Source organism: Suricata suricatta, chromosome 6 (assembly GCF_006229205.1).
Source record: "Suricata suricatta isolate VVHF042 chromosome 6, meerkat_22Aug2017_6uvM2_HiC, whole genome shotgun sequence".
Taxonomy (NCBI): Eukaryota; Metazoa; Chordata; class Mammalia; order Carnivora; family Herpestidae; genus Suricata; species Suricata suricatta.
In genome coordinates, this window is record NC_043705.1 from 90,022,012 (window position 1) to 90,038,129 (window position 16,118).

The window sequence follows — 16,118 nt, forward strand, 5'->3', positions numbered from 1 at the left end:
GCAGGTGATATAAATGTGTAAAATGGGCCAGGTTGAACCACACAAAGTCCTATCAATTTCTCTTTCATTTTGCCACCTTTGAATAGTATGAAGAAATATTTCTCCACTATCAGAAAAACAATAGCACAATTACGATGGTAAGAGAGGTCACCAACACTATGCCTCATTGTCGGTGAAGAGATAGGGAGTGGTGGAGATTGTGACAAATCAGAGTATTTTCCGTCCCAAGAGAGCTGCAGCTGCTCAGTGTCAGTCCCTATGGACCTGATGGTGCCCCATCTTTGAACGCATCAAAAGGCACTAGAAATATCAGTTTTATGTAAGATATTCTTAGTATACATAATAAACACACATAATAATATATATTTATGCAATATATGTATACCAGGTCCTTGAGAGCATTTGGGTTTGCATCTCTGGGTCCCCATACAATCCTAATACTTCATTCATTTAATGAACTGCTACTAGATGCTGATACAGTGTCAGGCCCTGGTTAATTACTCAGGCTGCAGATATATAAGGGACAGAATCCCCACGCAGGACACGCACGTTCTAATGGGAGGGTCAGATATGCTAAGCAATCGTGTTATGATTGATTAATGGTGCTGTGGCACATGCATGGGCACATTCAGCGGAAGGAAGAAGGCAGGAGTCATTTTCCCCTTGGTGTTCAGGGAAGATTTGGGGAAGGCTGGGAGGCTAAGCTGGATCTTGACATATACTAGGAATGGTCAGATAAAGACTGGGTTGAAGGACGTTCTAGGAATGGGGACTATACTGCAAAGGCACGGGCACCAGGAAGTTTAATGGAACTACGAGTGGTTCAGAGCCCCTGGGGCCTGCACACAGGGTACACACAACATAGAGGCTGCAGAAACTAGTCACAGGTTAGAAGGGTCCTATGAGCTGTCCTAAGGAGTCCAAGAGGGCTGCGGAGGTGAGTGCAATGTAGAGAACGCAAAGGTAGAACTGGTGTCTCAGCTTTCTCCAGGGCATGTGAAAGATGACAGGGGAAGGGCCCAGCCTCTGGCTTGGCATCCAGCTAGGAGGTGATGGACATGACCTGCTAACAAGATGGGAGCCTCAGCAAGCGTGTGGCCCTAGAGATGTAGGGTGCAGGGCGGAGGGGATTTAATCAGAGCAGTGGAATGAAAGAGATAAGGAAGCCACTTTCAGCTTGGAAGATCCTTTTTCATCTTAAGGCTGAGCTCAGTTGATGTCTTGAGCCATGCCTGAGTGCCTGGAGAAGGAGGCGGGGTGAGAAGCGGCTGCTGGGTAGTGTGGAAGTAAACACTCATGTTGCAGGTGCGGTAGGGGTGGGGTGCTCTTTAGAAATTTGAAAACTGAAACAAAATCCCTCTCCAATGTATGCATGTGTGCCCCTGACAAGCCATGAACCTGCCCATGGAACATGAAGGTGAATGGGGAGTGGTGTGGGAAGGTCCGGGCTGCCCTGATTAGGTGGCACTCAGCGTGACTGTCCCTCTTGGCACCAATCCCAGCTCTACTTCTAATGAGCTCTGTGCTTGGGATGAGTCCCTAGTCTCCTCTCAGTTTCCCAGTGTATAAACTAAAGGAATGCGACTGTAGGGGCTCACTCTTTTAAAGGTTATAATTTTAGGTATGAACAGGCAGACAGATGAGCTTAGTGAGTAAAAGTACGGGCTCTGAGGTCTGACTACTTGAGACCCAATTCTTCCATTCACCAGCTGTGAGTCTGTGGACAAGTTATCTGGGTTCCCTGAGCCTCAGCTTTCTCATCTGTAAAATGGGGATGATAATAAAACCTACCTCAAAGAGCTAGTGGGAAGGTTAGAGGAAATAATAAAATGTGCTGAAGAAGTGTTAGCTATTCCTGTTATTTTATGGAAAATCCCAATGAGTACAATTCTGTTTTTACTAATTGTTCTATCCTGCAAAACGGGAAGGATTAAGGACTAGAAAGGCATGGGCTTTGGAGCAAGGGAGAGCCAAGTGCCAGAGCAGGCTCTGCCTCTCACCAGCCACGGGAACTGGGGGAAGTCCCATCAACCCCTGTGCCTGTCTCTTCATCTAGAAGGGAAACGAACTAGCTCTGGGTTATAAAGGAGGCAGCCCACGTGAGATGCCCAGGGGGGCCCTTGATGCATATAGATATTCAATACTGATTTGTTTCATTCCCTGGAACATAGGTTCATTTGCCATAATCATTACCCTAAAGGGCTATGGGAAAGAAATTGTGTTTATGCACAGCAGACCAAAACAAGATTATGCTCCTCTGAATATCTTGATTTTCTTCTCTCATGCTTAAAAAAAACAAACAAAACTCTATTAAATAGATTTGTAAGAAGGCAGATTCTGGTGAGGAAGGCTTTGTCTGCAGATCCGGCTACCAGCTACCCTCTCAGTCTCCCAGAGATACCTGGATACTGTAACAGAGGAGAGTTTTTAAATAAAACAACAGGGCACCTGGGTGGCTCAGTCAGTTAAGCACCCAGCTTCAGCTCAGGTCATGATCTCACGGTTCGTGGGTTTGAGCCCCGTGTCGGGCTCTGTGCTGACAGCTAGCTCAGAACCTGGAGGTTGCTTCGGATTCTGTCTCTGTCTCTGTCTCTGTCTCTGTCTCTGTCTCTCTCTCTCTCTCTCTGACCCTCCCCTACTTGTGCTGTCTCTGTCTCTCAAAAATAAATTATAAAAAAAAACATTAAATAAAACAACAAAGCTTCCCTTATAGGGACGGGCTTAAAACCCATGGTATAACTGAGCATTATCTGGTTAAATCAGTAGAATACATGTTAAAATCTGTTGATGCCTATTTGGAGTTTATTTTTAAAATGTTATGAATTTTATATTTAAATCCATAGTATAGCCTATAAAAATAAGGAGAAGGGAGTGATGGGGTGGTGGTGTAGGCAACAGGTTGGATGAGTCTCTTTATATCATGGGTTCCCATTGTATCTATTACCGAGAGTGGAATTAGGCTGGGAAAAAGCTAAGATCCCGTCAAAGGGGTGATGTGATGATACCGTTTATCTGTTCATCCTCCTGATGAAGCCGTAGGTCTCCTAATAGCAGAGACAGCAAGGAAGGAAAGAGGCCGGAGGAAGGCCGGAAGGAGGGAGCCAGTGGTAAATTGGCCTGCTTGTGCGCCTTAAAGAATGTGACCAAGCCTCAGCTGAATTGCCAGGGCGACAGGTCTGTCTGCCCTGTTCCTTCCCTCTCACATTCATTGGCTAATCCCGGAGCAGGTAGCCAGTCCTCCCCACGTGAGAAGGGCCTCCTCTCAACTGATGGCCACTCCTTCTCCCCCGAAAGCAAGTACAGACACCTCACTTCCTCAGTCAGCCCCACAGTAAGACTGCTCACATGACCCTTGACAAGTCCCTCTCTCAGTGCCTCACTTTCGTGGGTGGTAAAAATGGGAATAATTTAATTTGCCAAAATAATAATATTAAATAATAATAATTTAATCTCTCAAAACAATTGTGAAGCCCAAGTAAAATACTACACGTAAATTATCAGGGGGTCTAAGGCTGAGAAGCAGGGAGACCAGGCTAGGTCCTCCATCTCTTGCTTCCCACCCACCCGTGGTTCTCCCCTGAGGCCTGAGATGGTGACAAAAGGCACATTCCTGAGCCCCAGGACCCACACCTGGCTTTTCACATGACAGGGGCAGACCTTGCAGAGGTTTGGCTCTTGGTTCCAGGAGGGTGACCCTCAGAGGTGGGACATCCTTTAGAGAAGGATGAAATGCAGAGCAAGAGCCTGAGGGAGAGTGTGAGTGTATGCTGGGTGCCCCGGGGGAGCTGGCGCAGGACGGAGGTCAGGCAGGCAGTGAGGTGGGGGGAGCTGGAGATGAGGCTGCCCGAGAGGACAGAGCTGAGCAAAACGGGCCGCCGGCTCTGGGCCTCGGAGTGTGCTCATCTGGGAGGCACCAGCATGCCCTCTGGAATCAGAGTCAAGGGAGCAGGCCTTCCACTGTGGGGGGGCCTGGAAGAGAGGGGGGAGGAAGCTCTCTCCAGTTCTTCCAGGGATAGCTGAGGCAAACAAATGCATTTACATTGTAAGCCCATGAACTCCACAGGAGCACTTGCCACAGAGCAGGCCACACAGGGATCGTTCCTGGAAGGATGTACTCTTCCTGCGTTCTATGGGGTCGAGTACTTTCTGTCTTATTCTGTTTCCTGCCTGCCTGGGCTTTTCCCTCCCCCCCTCCCTGCCCTCCTCTCTGCCTGCCTTTCTTTTTATACTGTCCTTCTTACTTCCCTGTGACCAGCAAAGTTGATTTCAAAACCCAGAGTGGGCCTCCATTTGCCCTTGGTAAAGCACAAGGAACCACTGAGAGGGAGCCCATCTCCTCCCTCACCTCCTCCTCCTCCCCCTGCCACATCTCTTCCTGCCCATCTCCTCTCCTTCCATCTCCTCCTCCTCCTCCCCCACCTCGTCCCCCCATCTCTCCTTCCATCTCCTCCTCATCCTCTGTCTCCTTCCCCACCTCCATCTCCTCCTACTCCTCTCCCACCTCCTTTTCCCACACCTCCTCCTCCCCCCTCCATCTTCTCCTCTTCCCCTTCCGTCTCCTCCCCTTCACCCCTCCTCCATGTCACCCCCTCTTCCATCTCCCCCTCCACCATCTCCTTCTCCCCATCTCTTCCTCTGCCTCCTCCTGATCTATCTCTTCCACCACTTTCTCCTTCTCCATATGCTCCTCTTCCTCCTCCTTTATCTCCTTCTCTTCCATCTCCTCCTTCATCTGTTCCTCCTCCGTCTGCTGCTGCTTCTCCTCCATCTCCTCGATCTCCTCTTCTTCCTCCCTTTCTCTTCTCCCTCCATCTCCTCCCCCATCCTCCATCTTCTCCTCCCTCACTTCCTCCTCCTCCCCCATCTTCTCTCCCTCCATCTCCCCTACCTCCTCCATCTGCTCCTCCACCATTTCCTCTCCCTTCATCTCCTCCTCCTCCTCCATCTCCTCCTTCTTATCTCCTCCTCCTTCTCCTCCTCTCCCTAAAATTAAAAACAAATCCAAGAATACAAAAAATAACAAAGATTGATTTCACAACCTTTTAAAACTGTGGGAATCACCCTGGAAACTTGGTGTTATTGCTCCCAGGCCTCCCCCATGTAGGTTCTGATAGGTTAAGTCCACAGTGAGCCTAATAGTCTGTGTTTATAACGGGTGTGACCAGTCAAGCTGGTCAGGGATTCCCCGACCAGGGTTTCGCTCTTATTTGGCTGGTGAGGAACTGGAGCGGAGGGAGGACAAATGTCTTGCCGTGGTATTGTAGCAGGCACTGCTGGTGGGGCAGGGTGCTGCAGTCAGATCAGACCCCGAACAAGGAGCCACACTTCGCGGAAGGCCTGTGGCTGAGAAGCCAAAGACTGGCCCCTATCATGCAGCGAGCCAGGGATGCAACTGTGCTGGAAGCACCTCGCTACAATGGCTTGACTTCCTATTGGATGGTTCAGCCCCAATTAAGCAGCCAGTTTGTCCCTAAAACCAGGCAAAGCAGAGAGAATTTTGCCTACCTGCCACCCAGCCTGGTGCTGGGTGAGGCCTGGCTTCGTGGGGAGGAGGAGGAATGAGTCACCTCCGGCCGCTCACGGTCACGTGGTTCTCTGAGGGTGTGAGAATGGGGGTCAACTTTGAAGCTCACACACAGCAACCACACCCCTGGCCCGGCCGTCAGCACTGCCGCCTGCCCACTCGCCCCTCAGTAGTGGTCCCAGCTGGCTGGGCAGGTGTCCTCTGAGGCCTGGCGGGCGCCGGCAGCCCGTGTTTCCCTGCGAGCTGGCCTGATGGGCCCTGCTCTGCCCTTTGTCACCTCTTTGCCGCTCTCCTGTCAGGGCCTGCGGTTTGACATTTCCTTCCTTCGCCAGTTAGAGCCCCAGAAGCCTCCAGCCTGGCTGCTAAAGATACTGGTAAGAAGAGACACCACAGAGAGCGGGAGGTCTTTTCAGGACCAAAGCAGCCATGTGGGCTGGTCAGGGCCTGGCAAGCTCTGTGGGACGGGCACTCTGAGGGGTGGCCCAGCTCTCCTTTCCTCAGGTCATTGTGAAAGGTCACCCCTGTGTGGAGGCTGGCTCATCTTCAGCTGCAACCCCACCCTACTTGTGTACTCCTGTCCCCCTCACCCAGCCCCCACCTCGCTTGCATGTATATATACACAATACTTAGAATTTCACTTCCTTAAATGTTCATTGTTTATCTGTCCGTCTCCACTAGCATGTACGCTCCTTGAGATCATGGGCCTTTGCTTTATTCATTGAGGCTTCTTGAGCTCTCAGCAGGCTCGCTGGCTCTTTGAAGGCCCTCAGCGTGTACGTTGAATGAAGGCGTGCCTGTGTGGGAGTGGCTGCTGGGGCCACCACTGCCTGACCTGGCCAGGAGGCAGGACACCAGCAAGCCCTCCTTTGTGGCTGTGGGAGCCATCCATCCCCCATGTCAGAGGAGGGAGGAGAGGGACCCCCATCAGCTTCTCAAAATAATCGCTTAAAGGAAACAAAAGAAGAGTGTCCCAAGCACTCTGGTGGTGCGACTAGGAAGACCACCACTGTGAGGTCCCCAACCCTGCTGTAAAGCATCTCCCCAGTCTGGGCAGTGTGAAGTCCCAACAGTGACATTACAGTGGAGGACGAGACATTGCCCTCTCCCTTGCTCCATCCCCCTAAGCCCAAGTGTGTCTATAAAATCTATCCTGTCGTTCTAGTGAGGGAGAAGGGCTGTGAGCAGCAGTGCCCTGGAACCGCAAGGAAGTGGGGGGCTGGGCGCCTGGGGGCGCGATGAGGGAAGCAGGAAGTAGTGGATGCTAAGGACCACCTTTGCCAACTTAGCTATTTGGTTTTAGGCCCAACTAGTTACCTTGTGCTGGTCACTTAGCAGAAGGAATGTGGATACAGGCTCATTCCCAGATGGGCCTCCCGGGGAGCTTGTAGTGATATAATGAAAATTAACACAAGGCTGTGGTGTGTTGAAAATATGCTGCCCTGGTAATTAGGGAGCCTGGCCTCTGGGGCAGGTGTGTTTTTGTGGGGAGGGTTTGGCTTCGTCACTAACCCACTCCATGGGCCAATCCCTTCCTTGGTCTGAGCTTCTGTGGCCTCATTTATAAATTTTTTTTTAATGTTTGTTTTTGAGAAAGAGAGACAGAGACAGAGCGTGAGCAGGGGAGGGGCAGAGAGAGAGGGAGACAGAGAATCTGAAGCAGGCTCCAGGCTCTGAGCTGTCAGCACAGAGCCTGACGAGGGGCTCAAACTCATGGGCCACAAGATCATGACCTGAGCTGAAGTCAGATGCTCATCTGACTGAGCCACCCAGGTGCTCCAGTGGCCTCATCTATAAAATGAGATGAATGAGATCATCACTGAGGCTCCCCACAGCTCCTCCCCAAATCTCTCAGAAGTACTGAGCCTGTTGACTAACAAGGGCTTTCTTGGTCTCGGTGGTGGGTGTGCAGGGAGGCTGGAGTGTCCTGTACTGGATATTTGAGAGATCTTGCAGACTGGACACTTACTGCTAGGGTGCGCAGGAGGTGCGGTCCTGTTCGTGAAGGCCTTCTTTGCTCTGGAGTTTGAGGATTTGTTAGCTCACAACACCCAAGGACTAAGAGAATCCTCAAAGGTCCTGACTGAGGCCATGACCTCAGGAAATGGATGAATCAAGGAGTCTCCCACTCTGTGCCCCAACTGGGAATGCTTCTCCAGATTTTATAAAAATCCATGTCACTGAGGAGTCAAAGAGGGGAGAATAAAAGGAGACATCCAAAGGACCACTCACCAGGGCTCCTGTTAAACTCTGTGACAAGCAGCTGATTCCTCCAGGTTTCAGAGATGCTTTAGGGTTCTTGGAGGCCGGCTATCACCACAAGGATGTTAAGCCAAGTGTCAGGGAACCTCAGCCCCAGGACCAGTAAGACAATCAAGTACTTGTGTCCAGGGGGTAAGGCTACAGGATGTGAGAGAAGGGGAGTCAAGTGAGAGCCGGAGTCTTCACAGAGGGCCTCTGAGCCTCACTGAGGAGGTGAGCCGGCGCAGAGGGCCTCCTGCACAGGAGCAGCCACTGTGAGGGGATGAAGTTGGCAAGTTCTGGGAGGAAGTGAGGAGCAGAGGCCCCCGTGGAGGGGACTGGCTGGAGGCCAGAGGAGGCTGGTCATGCTTGGCCAGGATGTCTGAGATTACACAGATGCGGGAGCTCCAGGACTAACAGGAAGGTTTGGTTGAGGCAACAGACGCTGTGTTAGTCACCTTCTCCATCATTCCGCTCATAGGATTCTCAGTAAGCTAAGTCAAGAAATCAACAAGAATGAAGAAAGAAGGAGCATTTTCACACGCAAGTAAGTGGGGAAGCCAAGGGCCCGGTGTCACTGTGACGAAACCCAAAGTTTCCAAATCAAAGCTGAACCTTAAGTGGGAAGCACGGGATGGGTTTTGCCCAAATGTGTGCTATGTGGCACTCCTTCAGTCCCAGGGCTTGAAGCTGGTGCCAAGGAGGGGAGGGAGAGTTTCATTTCTCTGCCCTGCATCCTGCCCCCGGGGTCTGGGACTCTGGGGGAACTTCCCTTTGAAAGTCAGACAGTCACACGCTCCCAGTTACACCACCAATGTGACTTTGATTGTTTGATAGGCTGGCCCGGGTGTCTAAGCAACAAGGACACCGGTCCTGGGTGGTGAGATGTACCCCCTGCTGGGGGCACCTCTTGCAGGGTGGGACGAGGGAAGATGGAAGTGCCCCTAAGTCAGTAGCACCGTTAACGCAATGCCTTTTCCCTTGCAGACCCCAAGTCCAGCGGTTTCCTGAAGAGCCAGGTAAAGGTGTCAGGGGTAAGAGTGATGTGTTGGGAGGTGACAGATACTTCACTTCTGTCTGCTGGCTCCTAGGGCTACTAGGGTATGGTGCAGGTGACCTAATTCATTTGTCTGCCTGGCAGCTCTTACTCAGAAGGAGGTTGGGGTCCAGACTGAGAGCAGGAGAGATGTTACTATGCCAGGCGCCTGGCTGTATGGCCCCTGCCCAGATGGGATCCTCTGCAGGTCTAAAATGAGGAACTCTGGTGAGGCATAGGAGGACCCAGGTTCTGACTGAGCACCTGGGCAAACCAGTGCCCTGCTTCTGGGTCTTTAAAGCAGTTTTCAACTGTTAAATTGCACCATGTTACAGGGCAGATCCCTGGGCCCCACCCAGTCCTGCTGAAATCCAGGGATAGGTCCCCAGTGACTGTTATATAGTGAAAGGTTGAGAACTTCTTCCTTCTGGTAGAATGAGCTGCTCAGGGAGAAACTAGAGCTGATACTAAACTAACCCCCAGATACGGCAAAGGCAGGATGAAAGCCTGGGATGGACAGTGGTGGGAGAGCACATCAGAAGGGGAGCTGCTCTCACTTTCTTTCTAGAGGCCTCCTTTGGTACTGATGACGATGTTATCTCCTTCCACAGAAAGCCATGAAGAAGACAACGGGGGCTGGTCATCTTTTGTGAGTACAGTGTGGGCTCTCCTTGCACCCTTACAGCACTTTCCAGAACACCTTTGAACTAAGGAACTCACACAGCGCCACAAGGGGCAAGGCCTCTAACAAGATACCAGTACCCCCTGGTGGGAGTGGGGCATAAGATGTGTTCTATAAAGGTCAGATAGTAAATATGTCCAACTTTGCCATCCACTTGGCCCGCAGCTCACCCACTCCCAACAAAAGCCATAGATGATTTCTGAACAGCTGTGCTTGGCTGTGTGCCAATAAACCTTTATTTGTAAACACAGAAGGTGGGCCCGACTTGGCCCATGGAGTGCAGTTTGCAGATCAGACCATTATTCTCTATTATCACCCCCACAGCAGGGCCTTCCCCCAACTCCCTCCCCTAGCTGGTCTATGCTAAACTAGCTTTAAAATAGCGTTTCTTACAGGGGCACCTGTGTGGCTCAGTCGGCTAAGTGTCTGACTCTTGATTTTAGCTCAGGTCCTGATCTCATGGTTTGTGGGTCTGAGCCCTGCATTGGGCTTTGCACTGACATGCAGAGCCTGCTTGGGATCCCTGTCTCCCTCTCTCTACCCCTCCCCTGCTCGCTCTCTCTCTCTCTCTCTCTCTCTCTCTCTCTCTCTCTCTTTCAAAATAAATAAACATTAAAACATTTTTTAAAAAATAGCTTTTCTTATAGACTTAAGTCTCCACTGGTGAAACAGAGGGAAAGGGATTTCAGAATCAACTATTAGCCCACAATGACCTCAGGGAAGGGCCAAACCAAGTAGGTTTTATGTTTGAGGGTCACAGTGAGCTCTTGGAGAGGCTGATGAAGCCTGGATGTCCTCCCCCAGAAGACTGCATTCACTGTCACTGCGTGACGCTGGGCTCTGGCTGAGAAGACCGTTATGGCCCATCGCCAGATGTGTTCATTCTGCAGACAAGCGGCTGAGCCCAGTGGAGAGTGGGGCTTACACAGAGCCACACAGCTAATTACAGGCAGCCCTGGGACCCAGGTGGCCTGACCCTCAGTCTAGTGGTCTTTCTGGTAAGCAGCTGCCTCAGTGCCTTGAGGAAGCAGGTAAAACATTCCCTGTCCTATTGGGATTCTGGCAAAAGGAAGCACTGAATTTGAAAAATGCTAGCTAAGTCTCTGCTTTCTACAAGAAGACAAAGAAATTGGGCAGATTTATGTTGTACAAAAGGGAAAGGAGACCAGAGATTCACCCGAACTGTTCACATTTTTGCACAGAAGCTGCATCTTGGCCACTGCTTGCCTGGTGGTCCCTCCTGGCCGGGAGCCTAGCCTGTGGCTGGTGTCCTTCACCCCTCCACGAACAGAGGTTTTCTGTTAGTGCTGCCTCCACACTCATGCATTCCAGGACACACGCAGGCCTGCACAAAGCACCAGCTGGGCAGGGTTGAGATAAGGACCCCCTCCTGTGAGCACTTTGCAGCACAGACCACACATACACATGCAGAATATGATTAGGAACGGACCCATGCATGCACACTTAGGAGACAAATCACTGGGGAAAGCCACAGTTCTAAAGTGGAGAGGAAAAGTCTGCTGTTGAGAAAGACCTCCAGGTAAAGGCCGGTGGCAAGCAGGAGCGATGAGGCTGAGGTGTGCAGGCTGAGACAATCTAGGGACTCCTCTGTCGGTCAAGGGCAGTCACAATAGGGCCTGGAGAGGGGCGGAGGCCACTATTCCCGAGTTCCCTGACTCAGCGGTTCTGTCACCCGCTCTCGAGTTGCAGGGGCACAGAAGACAGGCTGGAGACTTTCTGAGAGTTCAGGAGGACACTCAACCTCACTTTGCCTTCCACTATTTTAAAAAACAGTCCTCGATCAAACATGAACACAGCAATCTTTCAACAGAACAATGTAGACAGTCTTTTGTAAGTGCCCTAGCAAAGCTGGGAGGATTTCTAGGGTATTGGTACACACCTTTCCTCATCAAGATGCAACTTCCTGCCGCTTCTTTCCATACTGCCCTTGACGTTAGAGAACTGCCCTGGGCTCGCTAGTACCCACCTGACTTTGGCACGAGAGTGGGAGGGCCCGCGTCTCTCGGGGGCTGATGGAGCCGCCCCGCTTGGGAAATCCTTACTGACTGTCCACTTTCGTGAGCTCCCTCAAAGGCAGTCACGCAGTCCCCAGGGCTCACTTTCCCTGAGACCCACAAAGCAGCACACATAAAATACAACAGAACGTTTAAAATTTAGAAAGAGAGTCTCTTCCAAAAAAGCGGCTTTAAACTCAGTGTCAGATGTCATGAATAATAAGCTGTTGTTTCTATACGTTCGGCTCTCAGCAAAAAGAATAGCACAGCCCTGACTCTCCTCTCTCAGGCACAATTTAATCTGCCTTCTAATTAACAGGCTTTGGTTATCTGGTCTCCCCATTAGCATGGCCTTCACCACCGCACTAGATTATAATGAGAACAAGCGCTTTGAGCACAGGCACACTAAGAACAGAACTGACAATTAACTAGCGGCATCCCAAATGCTCCAGGCGTTTAGTCTTCCTCGTGGTGATGCCTGGAATAAAAAACATGTTTACTCAAAACAGAGGCGACTCTTGCGCCCCTCTATTCCAGTGTGCTCCTCATTTCTTTTGCTTTTCTCTCTTGTGAAAAAAGGTGCAGAGGGAAATGCACTCGCTTCGTGGTCCCAAGGCCTTGACAGAGACCCAAGTCCACAACTTGCTAGCCCTCTGATTTGTACTCCCCAACCTCAGAGTCCTCATTGGTAAAATGGGAGTGGCCATCCTAGTGCGGGCAGATAGGAGATGCAGGCACGAGGGTACCACGGAGCCTCCACAAACTGGGCTGTCCCCGTCACTGTGTTGGTAGGAGGAAGATGACTATGAAAGCCCCAATGACGATCAGGAGGGGGAGGACGACGGTGACTATGAATCCCCCAACGAGGAGGAGGAAGGGGCGCCCGTGGAAGACGACGCGGATTACGAGCCACCGCCCTCCAATGACGAGGAGGCCTTGCAGAACTCCATCCTGCCCGCCAAGCCTTTCTCCAACTCCAACTCCATGTACATTGGTAAGGCCCCGGCAGCCTGCCCCGCCCGTGCAGCACAACAGTGTCCGCCAAAACCATCTCGGCTCCTTACCGGCTGTGTGGCTTTGGGCAAGTGACTCCACCTCTCTGGGCCTCAATTTCCTCATCTGTGAAACTGATGGATAATTACCATACAGAGACACAGAGCTTTGCTGTGGGGATTATGAATACTGAGGACAAACCGTTGTCTGTGGTGGCTGGTGTTGGCATTGAACTACACTGAAGGGTATTGGCAGCAACAGTTCATGCTGTGTGCTGCTTAGGCACTCGGCAATGCCTTCCTGTTTCTCCCCATCTTTTGAGCAACTCATAGATACGTGACACTTCCACCCACAAACTGCCACAACAAACATAATGATACTGAGGGGGCTTGATCCTAACGTAAACATCTCTGAACAGTATTTAAGATCTTTACTGTCGGTCTGCTCCTATCAGCCTGTTTCTCCCCCATTTATTCATTTATCCATTCACCAAAAATTACCATCTCCCATTGGGAGCCAGGCATTGTTCTACATGCTGGACTCTGAAATCAGCCAGAAAGAAGACACGGCCTCGCCTCATGGGGCTACACTCCAGGTGTGGTGGTGACAGAAAGTAAGTCCATGCCCATGTGCAGAGCTGAGGATCAAAGAGTCAGCTTTCTAGCTGATCTATAATCGTGATCTATAATCAGGAAAAATTGGTGCCACGAGTCCGTTATGCCATACACCACTTTTGTCATTTTAAAGCCCTTTCACAAACACTTTGTCATTTCATTTTGTGTTTTTACCCACACTGTGTGATGTGAGGAACAACTCTCAGGCCTACTGCACATACAGGGAAACTGAGGCCCAGAAATGGATAATTAAGTGGTTGAGTGCCTCGTATGCGCTGGTTATGGAGACACAGAGTGAAGAAGACAGTCCTCACCCAAAGAATTCATAGTCCAGTGGGTGAGGGAACATCAAACAAACGCAGCACACATGACTCTGGGGTTGCTGCCCTCCGGTTATGGGTTTAAGCCGAAATTTAACAGATGAGTGGGAGCCGTGAAGGTGGATGTTCTTGCAGGAGGAAGGCGGTGCAGAGGCTCTGGGCTGGAAGGAGTGCGGCGTGTCAGAGGGGCTGAGAGCTGGCCAGTGGGAGTGAGATTAGGCCAGGCGTGTCCGAGTTCGGAGCCCCACTCTCCGAGAGCAGTACCTCTCCAAGACCCGGACTGCGGTCAGGCAGCAGAGGCCCCGGGGCACAAAGCGTAAGGAGGCCCTCGGTCACAGTCCAGGCCTGGCCTTTCCTCCGCCAAAGGAGAGGGACACTGCCAGCCTATCAACTTGGCCTAGGAACACTTCGGTGAGATCAGAATACTGTGAGCTCTTGTCCAAAGCAAGCCAAGTAACCCGTTTAGAGTCTGAGATTAGGGGGCACCTGGCTGGCTCCAACAGTGGTGCCTGTGAGTCTTGATCGCAGGGTTATAAACAGGAGCCCCAAGTTGAGTGTAGAGATTAATTAAAAATAAAATCTTACCAGAAAAAAAAAAAGAGTCTATGATTCTGAAAAAAGAGTTGGTGGCCAGCCCCACCCTTTAAGGGAAGAGATGAGCAAAAGGAGGAAGTGGGAGGGGAGGTCAGCCCAGAGCATTTATGAGGGGAAGGAGGGGACCATGATAGGATCCCCTGAGCCACCAGCCGACTTAACCCTGTCCTGGCAGCTGTGTGTGTATGTGTGTGTTGTGTATGTGTGTGTGTGTGTGTGTGTGTGAGAGAGAGAGAGAGAGAGAGAGAGATTGATCCAGGCCGGCTGGCGTTGGTGCTGGTGGGGGTCTGTGGGATGAGGAGCCCTTGGGTGTTTGTCTGCGTGCAAATGTGTGTGAATGACCCGGGCAGCCTGGCGTTGGCACTGGTGGGGTCTGAAGGATGAGGTGCCCCTGGGTGTGTGTCTGTGTGTGTGTGTGTGTGTGTGTGTGTGTCTGTGTGTGTGTGTGTCTGTGTGCGAATGTGTGTGAATGACCCAGGCAGCCTGGCGTTGGCACTGGTGGGGTCTGAGGGATGGGGCCCCCTGAAGGCAAGGATGCTCAGAGCCGGGCATGGGGTGGTCTGTTCCGGGGCAGTCCACACCCACCTCAGTGTGGCATTTCCGCTTTGATCTCACTGTTCTGCTGCCCTCGCCCTTCCGCAGACCGGCCCCCCTCCAGCAAAGTCTCGCAGCAGCCGCCAGTGCCCCCCCAGAGACCCATGGCCGTGCTCCCTCCTCCGCCTGCAGGCCGGAGTCACGCGGTAGGTCTCCTCGCTTTCTTCCCTGGTGCTGTGTCCACTCTGATCCCTCCTTTGCCAGAAAGAAGGGAAGAGTATACGTATCTTCACCCAACGCTGACCAGTAAGAAAGGATTATATGCAGGCTGGGAACATGCAAAACCCAGAACTCAGTGATTTTTAGTCACGTCATAGTGCATATCATCGCCATTTTCCTTTTACCACAAACAATTTAAACTACTTGTATAATAAAAGGTCTCCTTCTGCCATTTATTGTGCTATTATTTTCCACCTTTAAAATAAATATAAACTGTGAAATAAACTCTGAAGGACCTAGCAGAGTCTACGGCCCCTACTGCTACTGCCTGGGTCCATGGTGCCTTCTCTCGCCTGAGAGACGTGCGCCACCTGCTGGCCGAAGGCGGAAATTCCACCGGCAAGTGGCTTGAGCCGCCAAGGTTTACAATGCAGTGAACCCAGGAGTAAAGAGAGAGGCAGCAAATCCCCTTTCCTCTTTCTTCAAGGTTACAGTTCCAGGTCCTGTGGGTCCAATTAAGAGAGACCCAAAGAAGTTCAGGTTAACATGTCAATAGCTGAAAATGTGTTCTTTTCACAAGGGATCTGAGCACTTAAAAGGCGGTGGCAAATGCCAAAGTGTCAGGGCTAGTAGGAGGAAGAGAATGTATTTTCCCACAGGTTCAAGATGCAGACCACACCACCATTGGGGATCTTCATTCAAGCATATATGGCTTCCTCCTGCTTGTGCAGTTTTCTTGCAAAGGGGACTCCGGGCTGAATTGATCTACAAATGCATTTTGCTTTCAAATCTGAAAGCATCCACCTTCACTATAGGGATGCAGAATTCACTCATTCAGTCAACAGATTAGCTACTAGTGTGTGCCAAACAGTGTTCTTCTTGTTGAGAAGAGAGCATGAACAAGGCAAATACAGTCCCTGCTTTTATGAAGGTTCAATTTTGGCTAGGGGGAGAGACAGATACTAAACAAGTAAACAGATGTATCCACAAGATAATCTGAGTAGTGATGTGTGGTTAGCGAGACAGAAAACCCAATGACTTGTGACTTGATAACTTGATGATGGGTGGGGAGGTGACACTGAGCTGGACAGAATGAGCCAGTGGTGGCAGGCGCTGGGGAAAGAGCATTCTAGGCAGAGGAAAATATAAACACCAAGAGAAGAAAGAGGGCATGAGCTCGGGATTTTGCAGGAACTGCAAGAAGACCTGTAGAGTGGGGCTCAGTGTGCACTGGAGCGAGGAGTCTAAGAGGGAGTTGGAAGAGTAGGCACACGACCAGTTGTACTGTGTGCCCAGTGTGACAGGGGCCGCTTGAGGGCTTGGGGAGGGAGTGACATGCTCACCACCTT

The 16,118-nt window shown here is 51.1% G+C and overlaps 1 protein-coding gene across 2 annotated transcripts in view; it reads left to right on the forward strand.

The window, feature by feature from the left end:
- LCP2 (lymphocyte cytosolic protein 2) overlaps window positions 1-16,118 on the forward strand; it is a 44,106-nt gene that overhangs the window by 11,405 nt on the left and 16,583 nt on the right. The window contains exons 4-8 of one of the 2 annotated variants that reach the window (XM_029942880.1): window positions 8,244-8,309; window positions 8,750-8,796; window positions 9,410-9,447; window positions 12,288-12,489; window positions 14,659-14,756. In XM_029942880.1, coding sequence (XP_029798740.1) covers window positions 8,244-8,309; window positions 8,750-8,796; window positions 9,410-9,447; window positions 12,288-12,489; window positions 14,659-14,756 — 451 coding nt within the window. The remainder of the gene's footprint in view (window positions 1-8,243; window positions 8,310-8,749; window positions 8,797-9,409; window positions 9,448-12,287; window positions 12,490-14,658; window positions 14,757-16,118) is intronic. The other variant, XM_029942881.1, reaches the window with a different exon arrangement.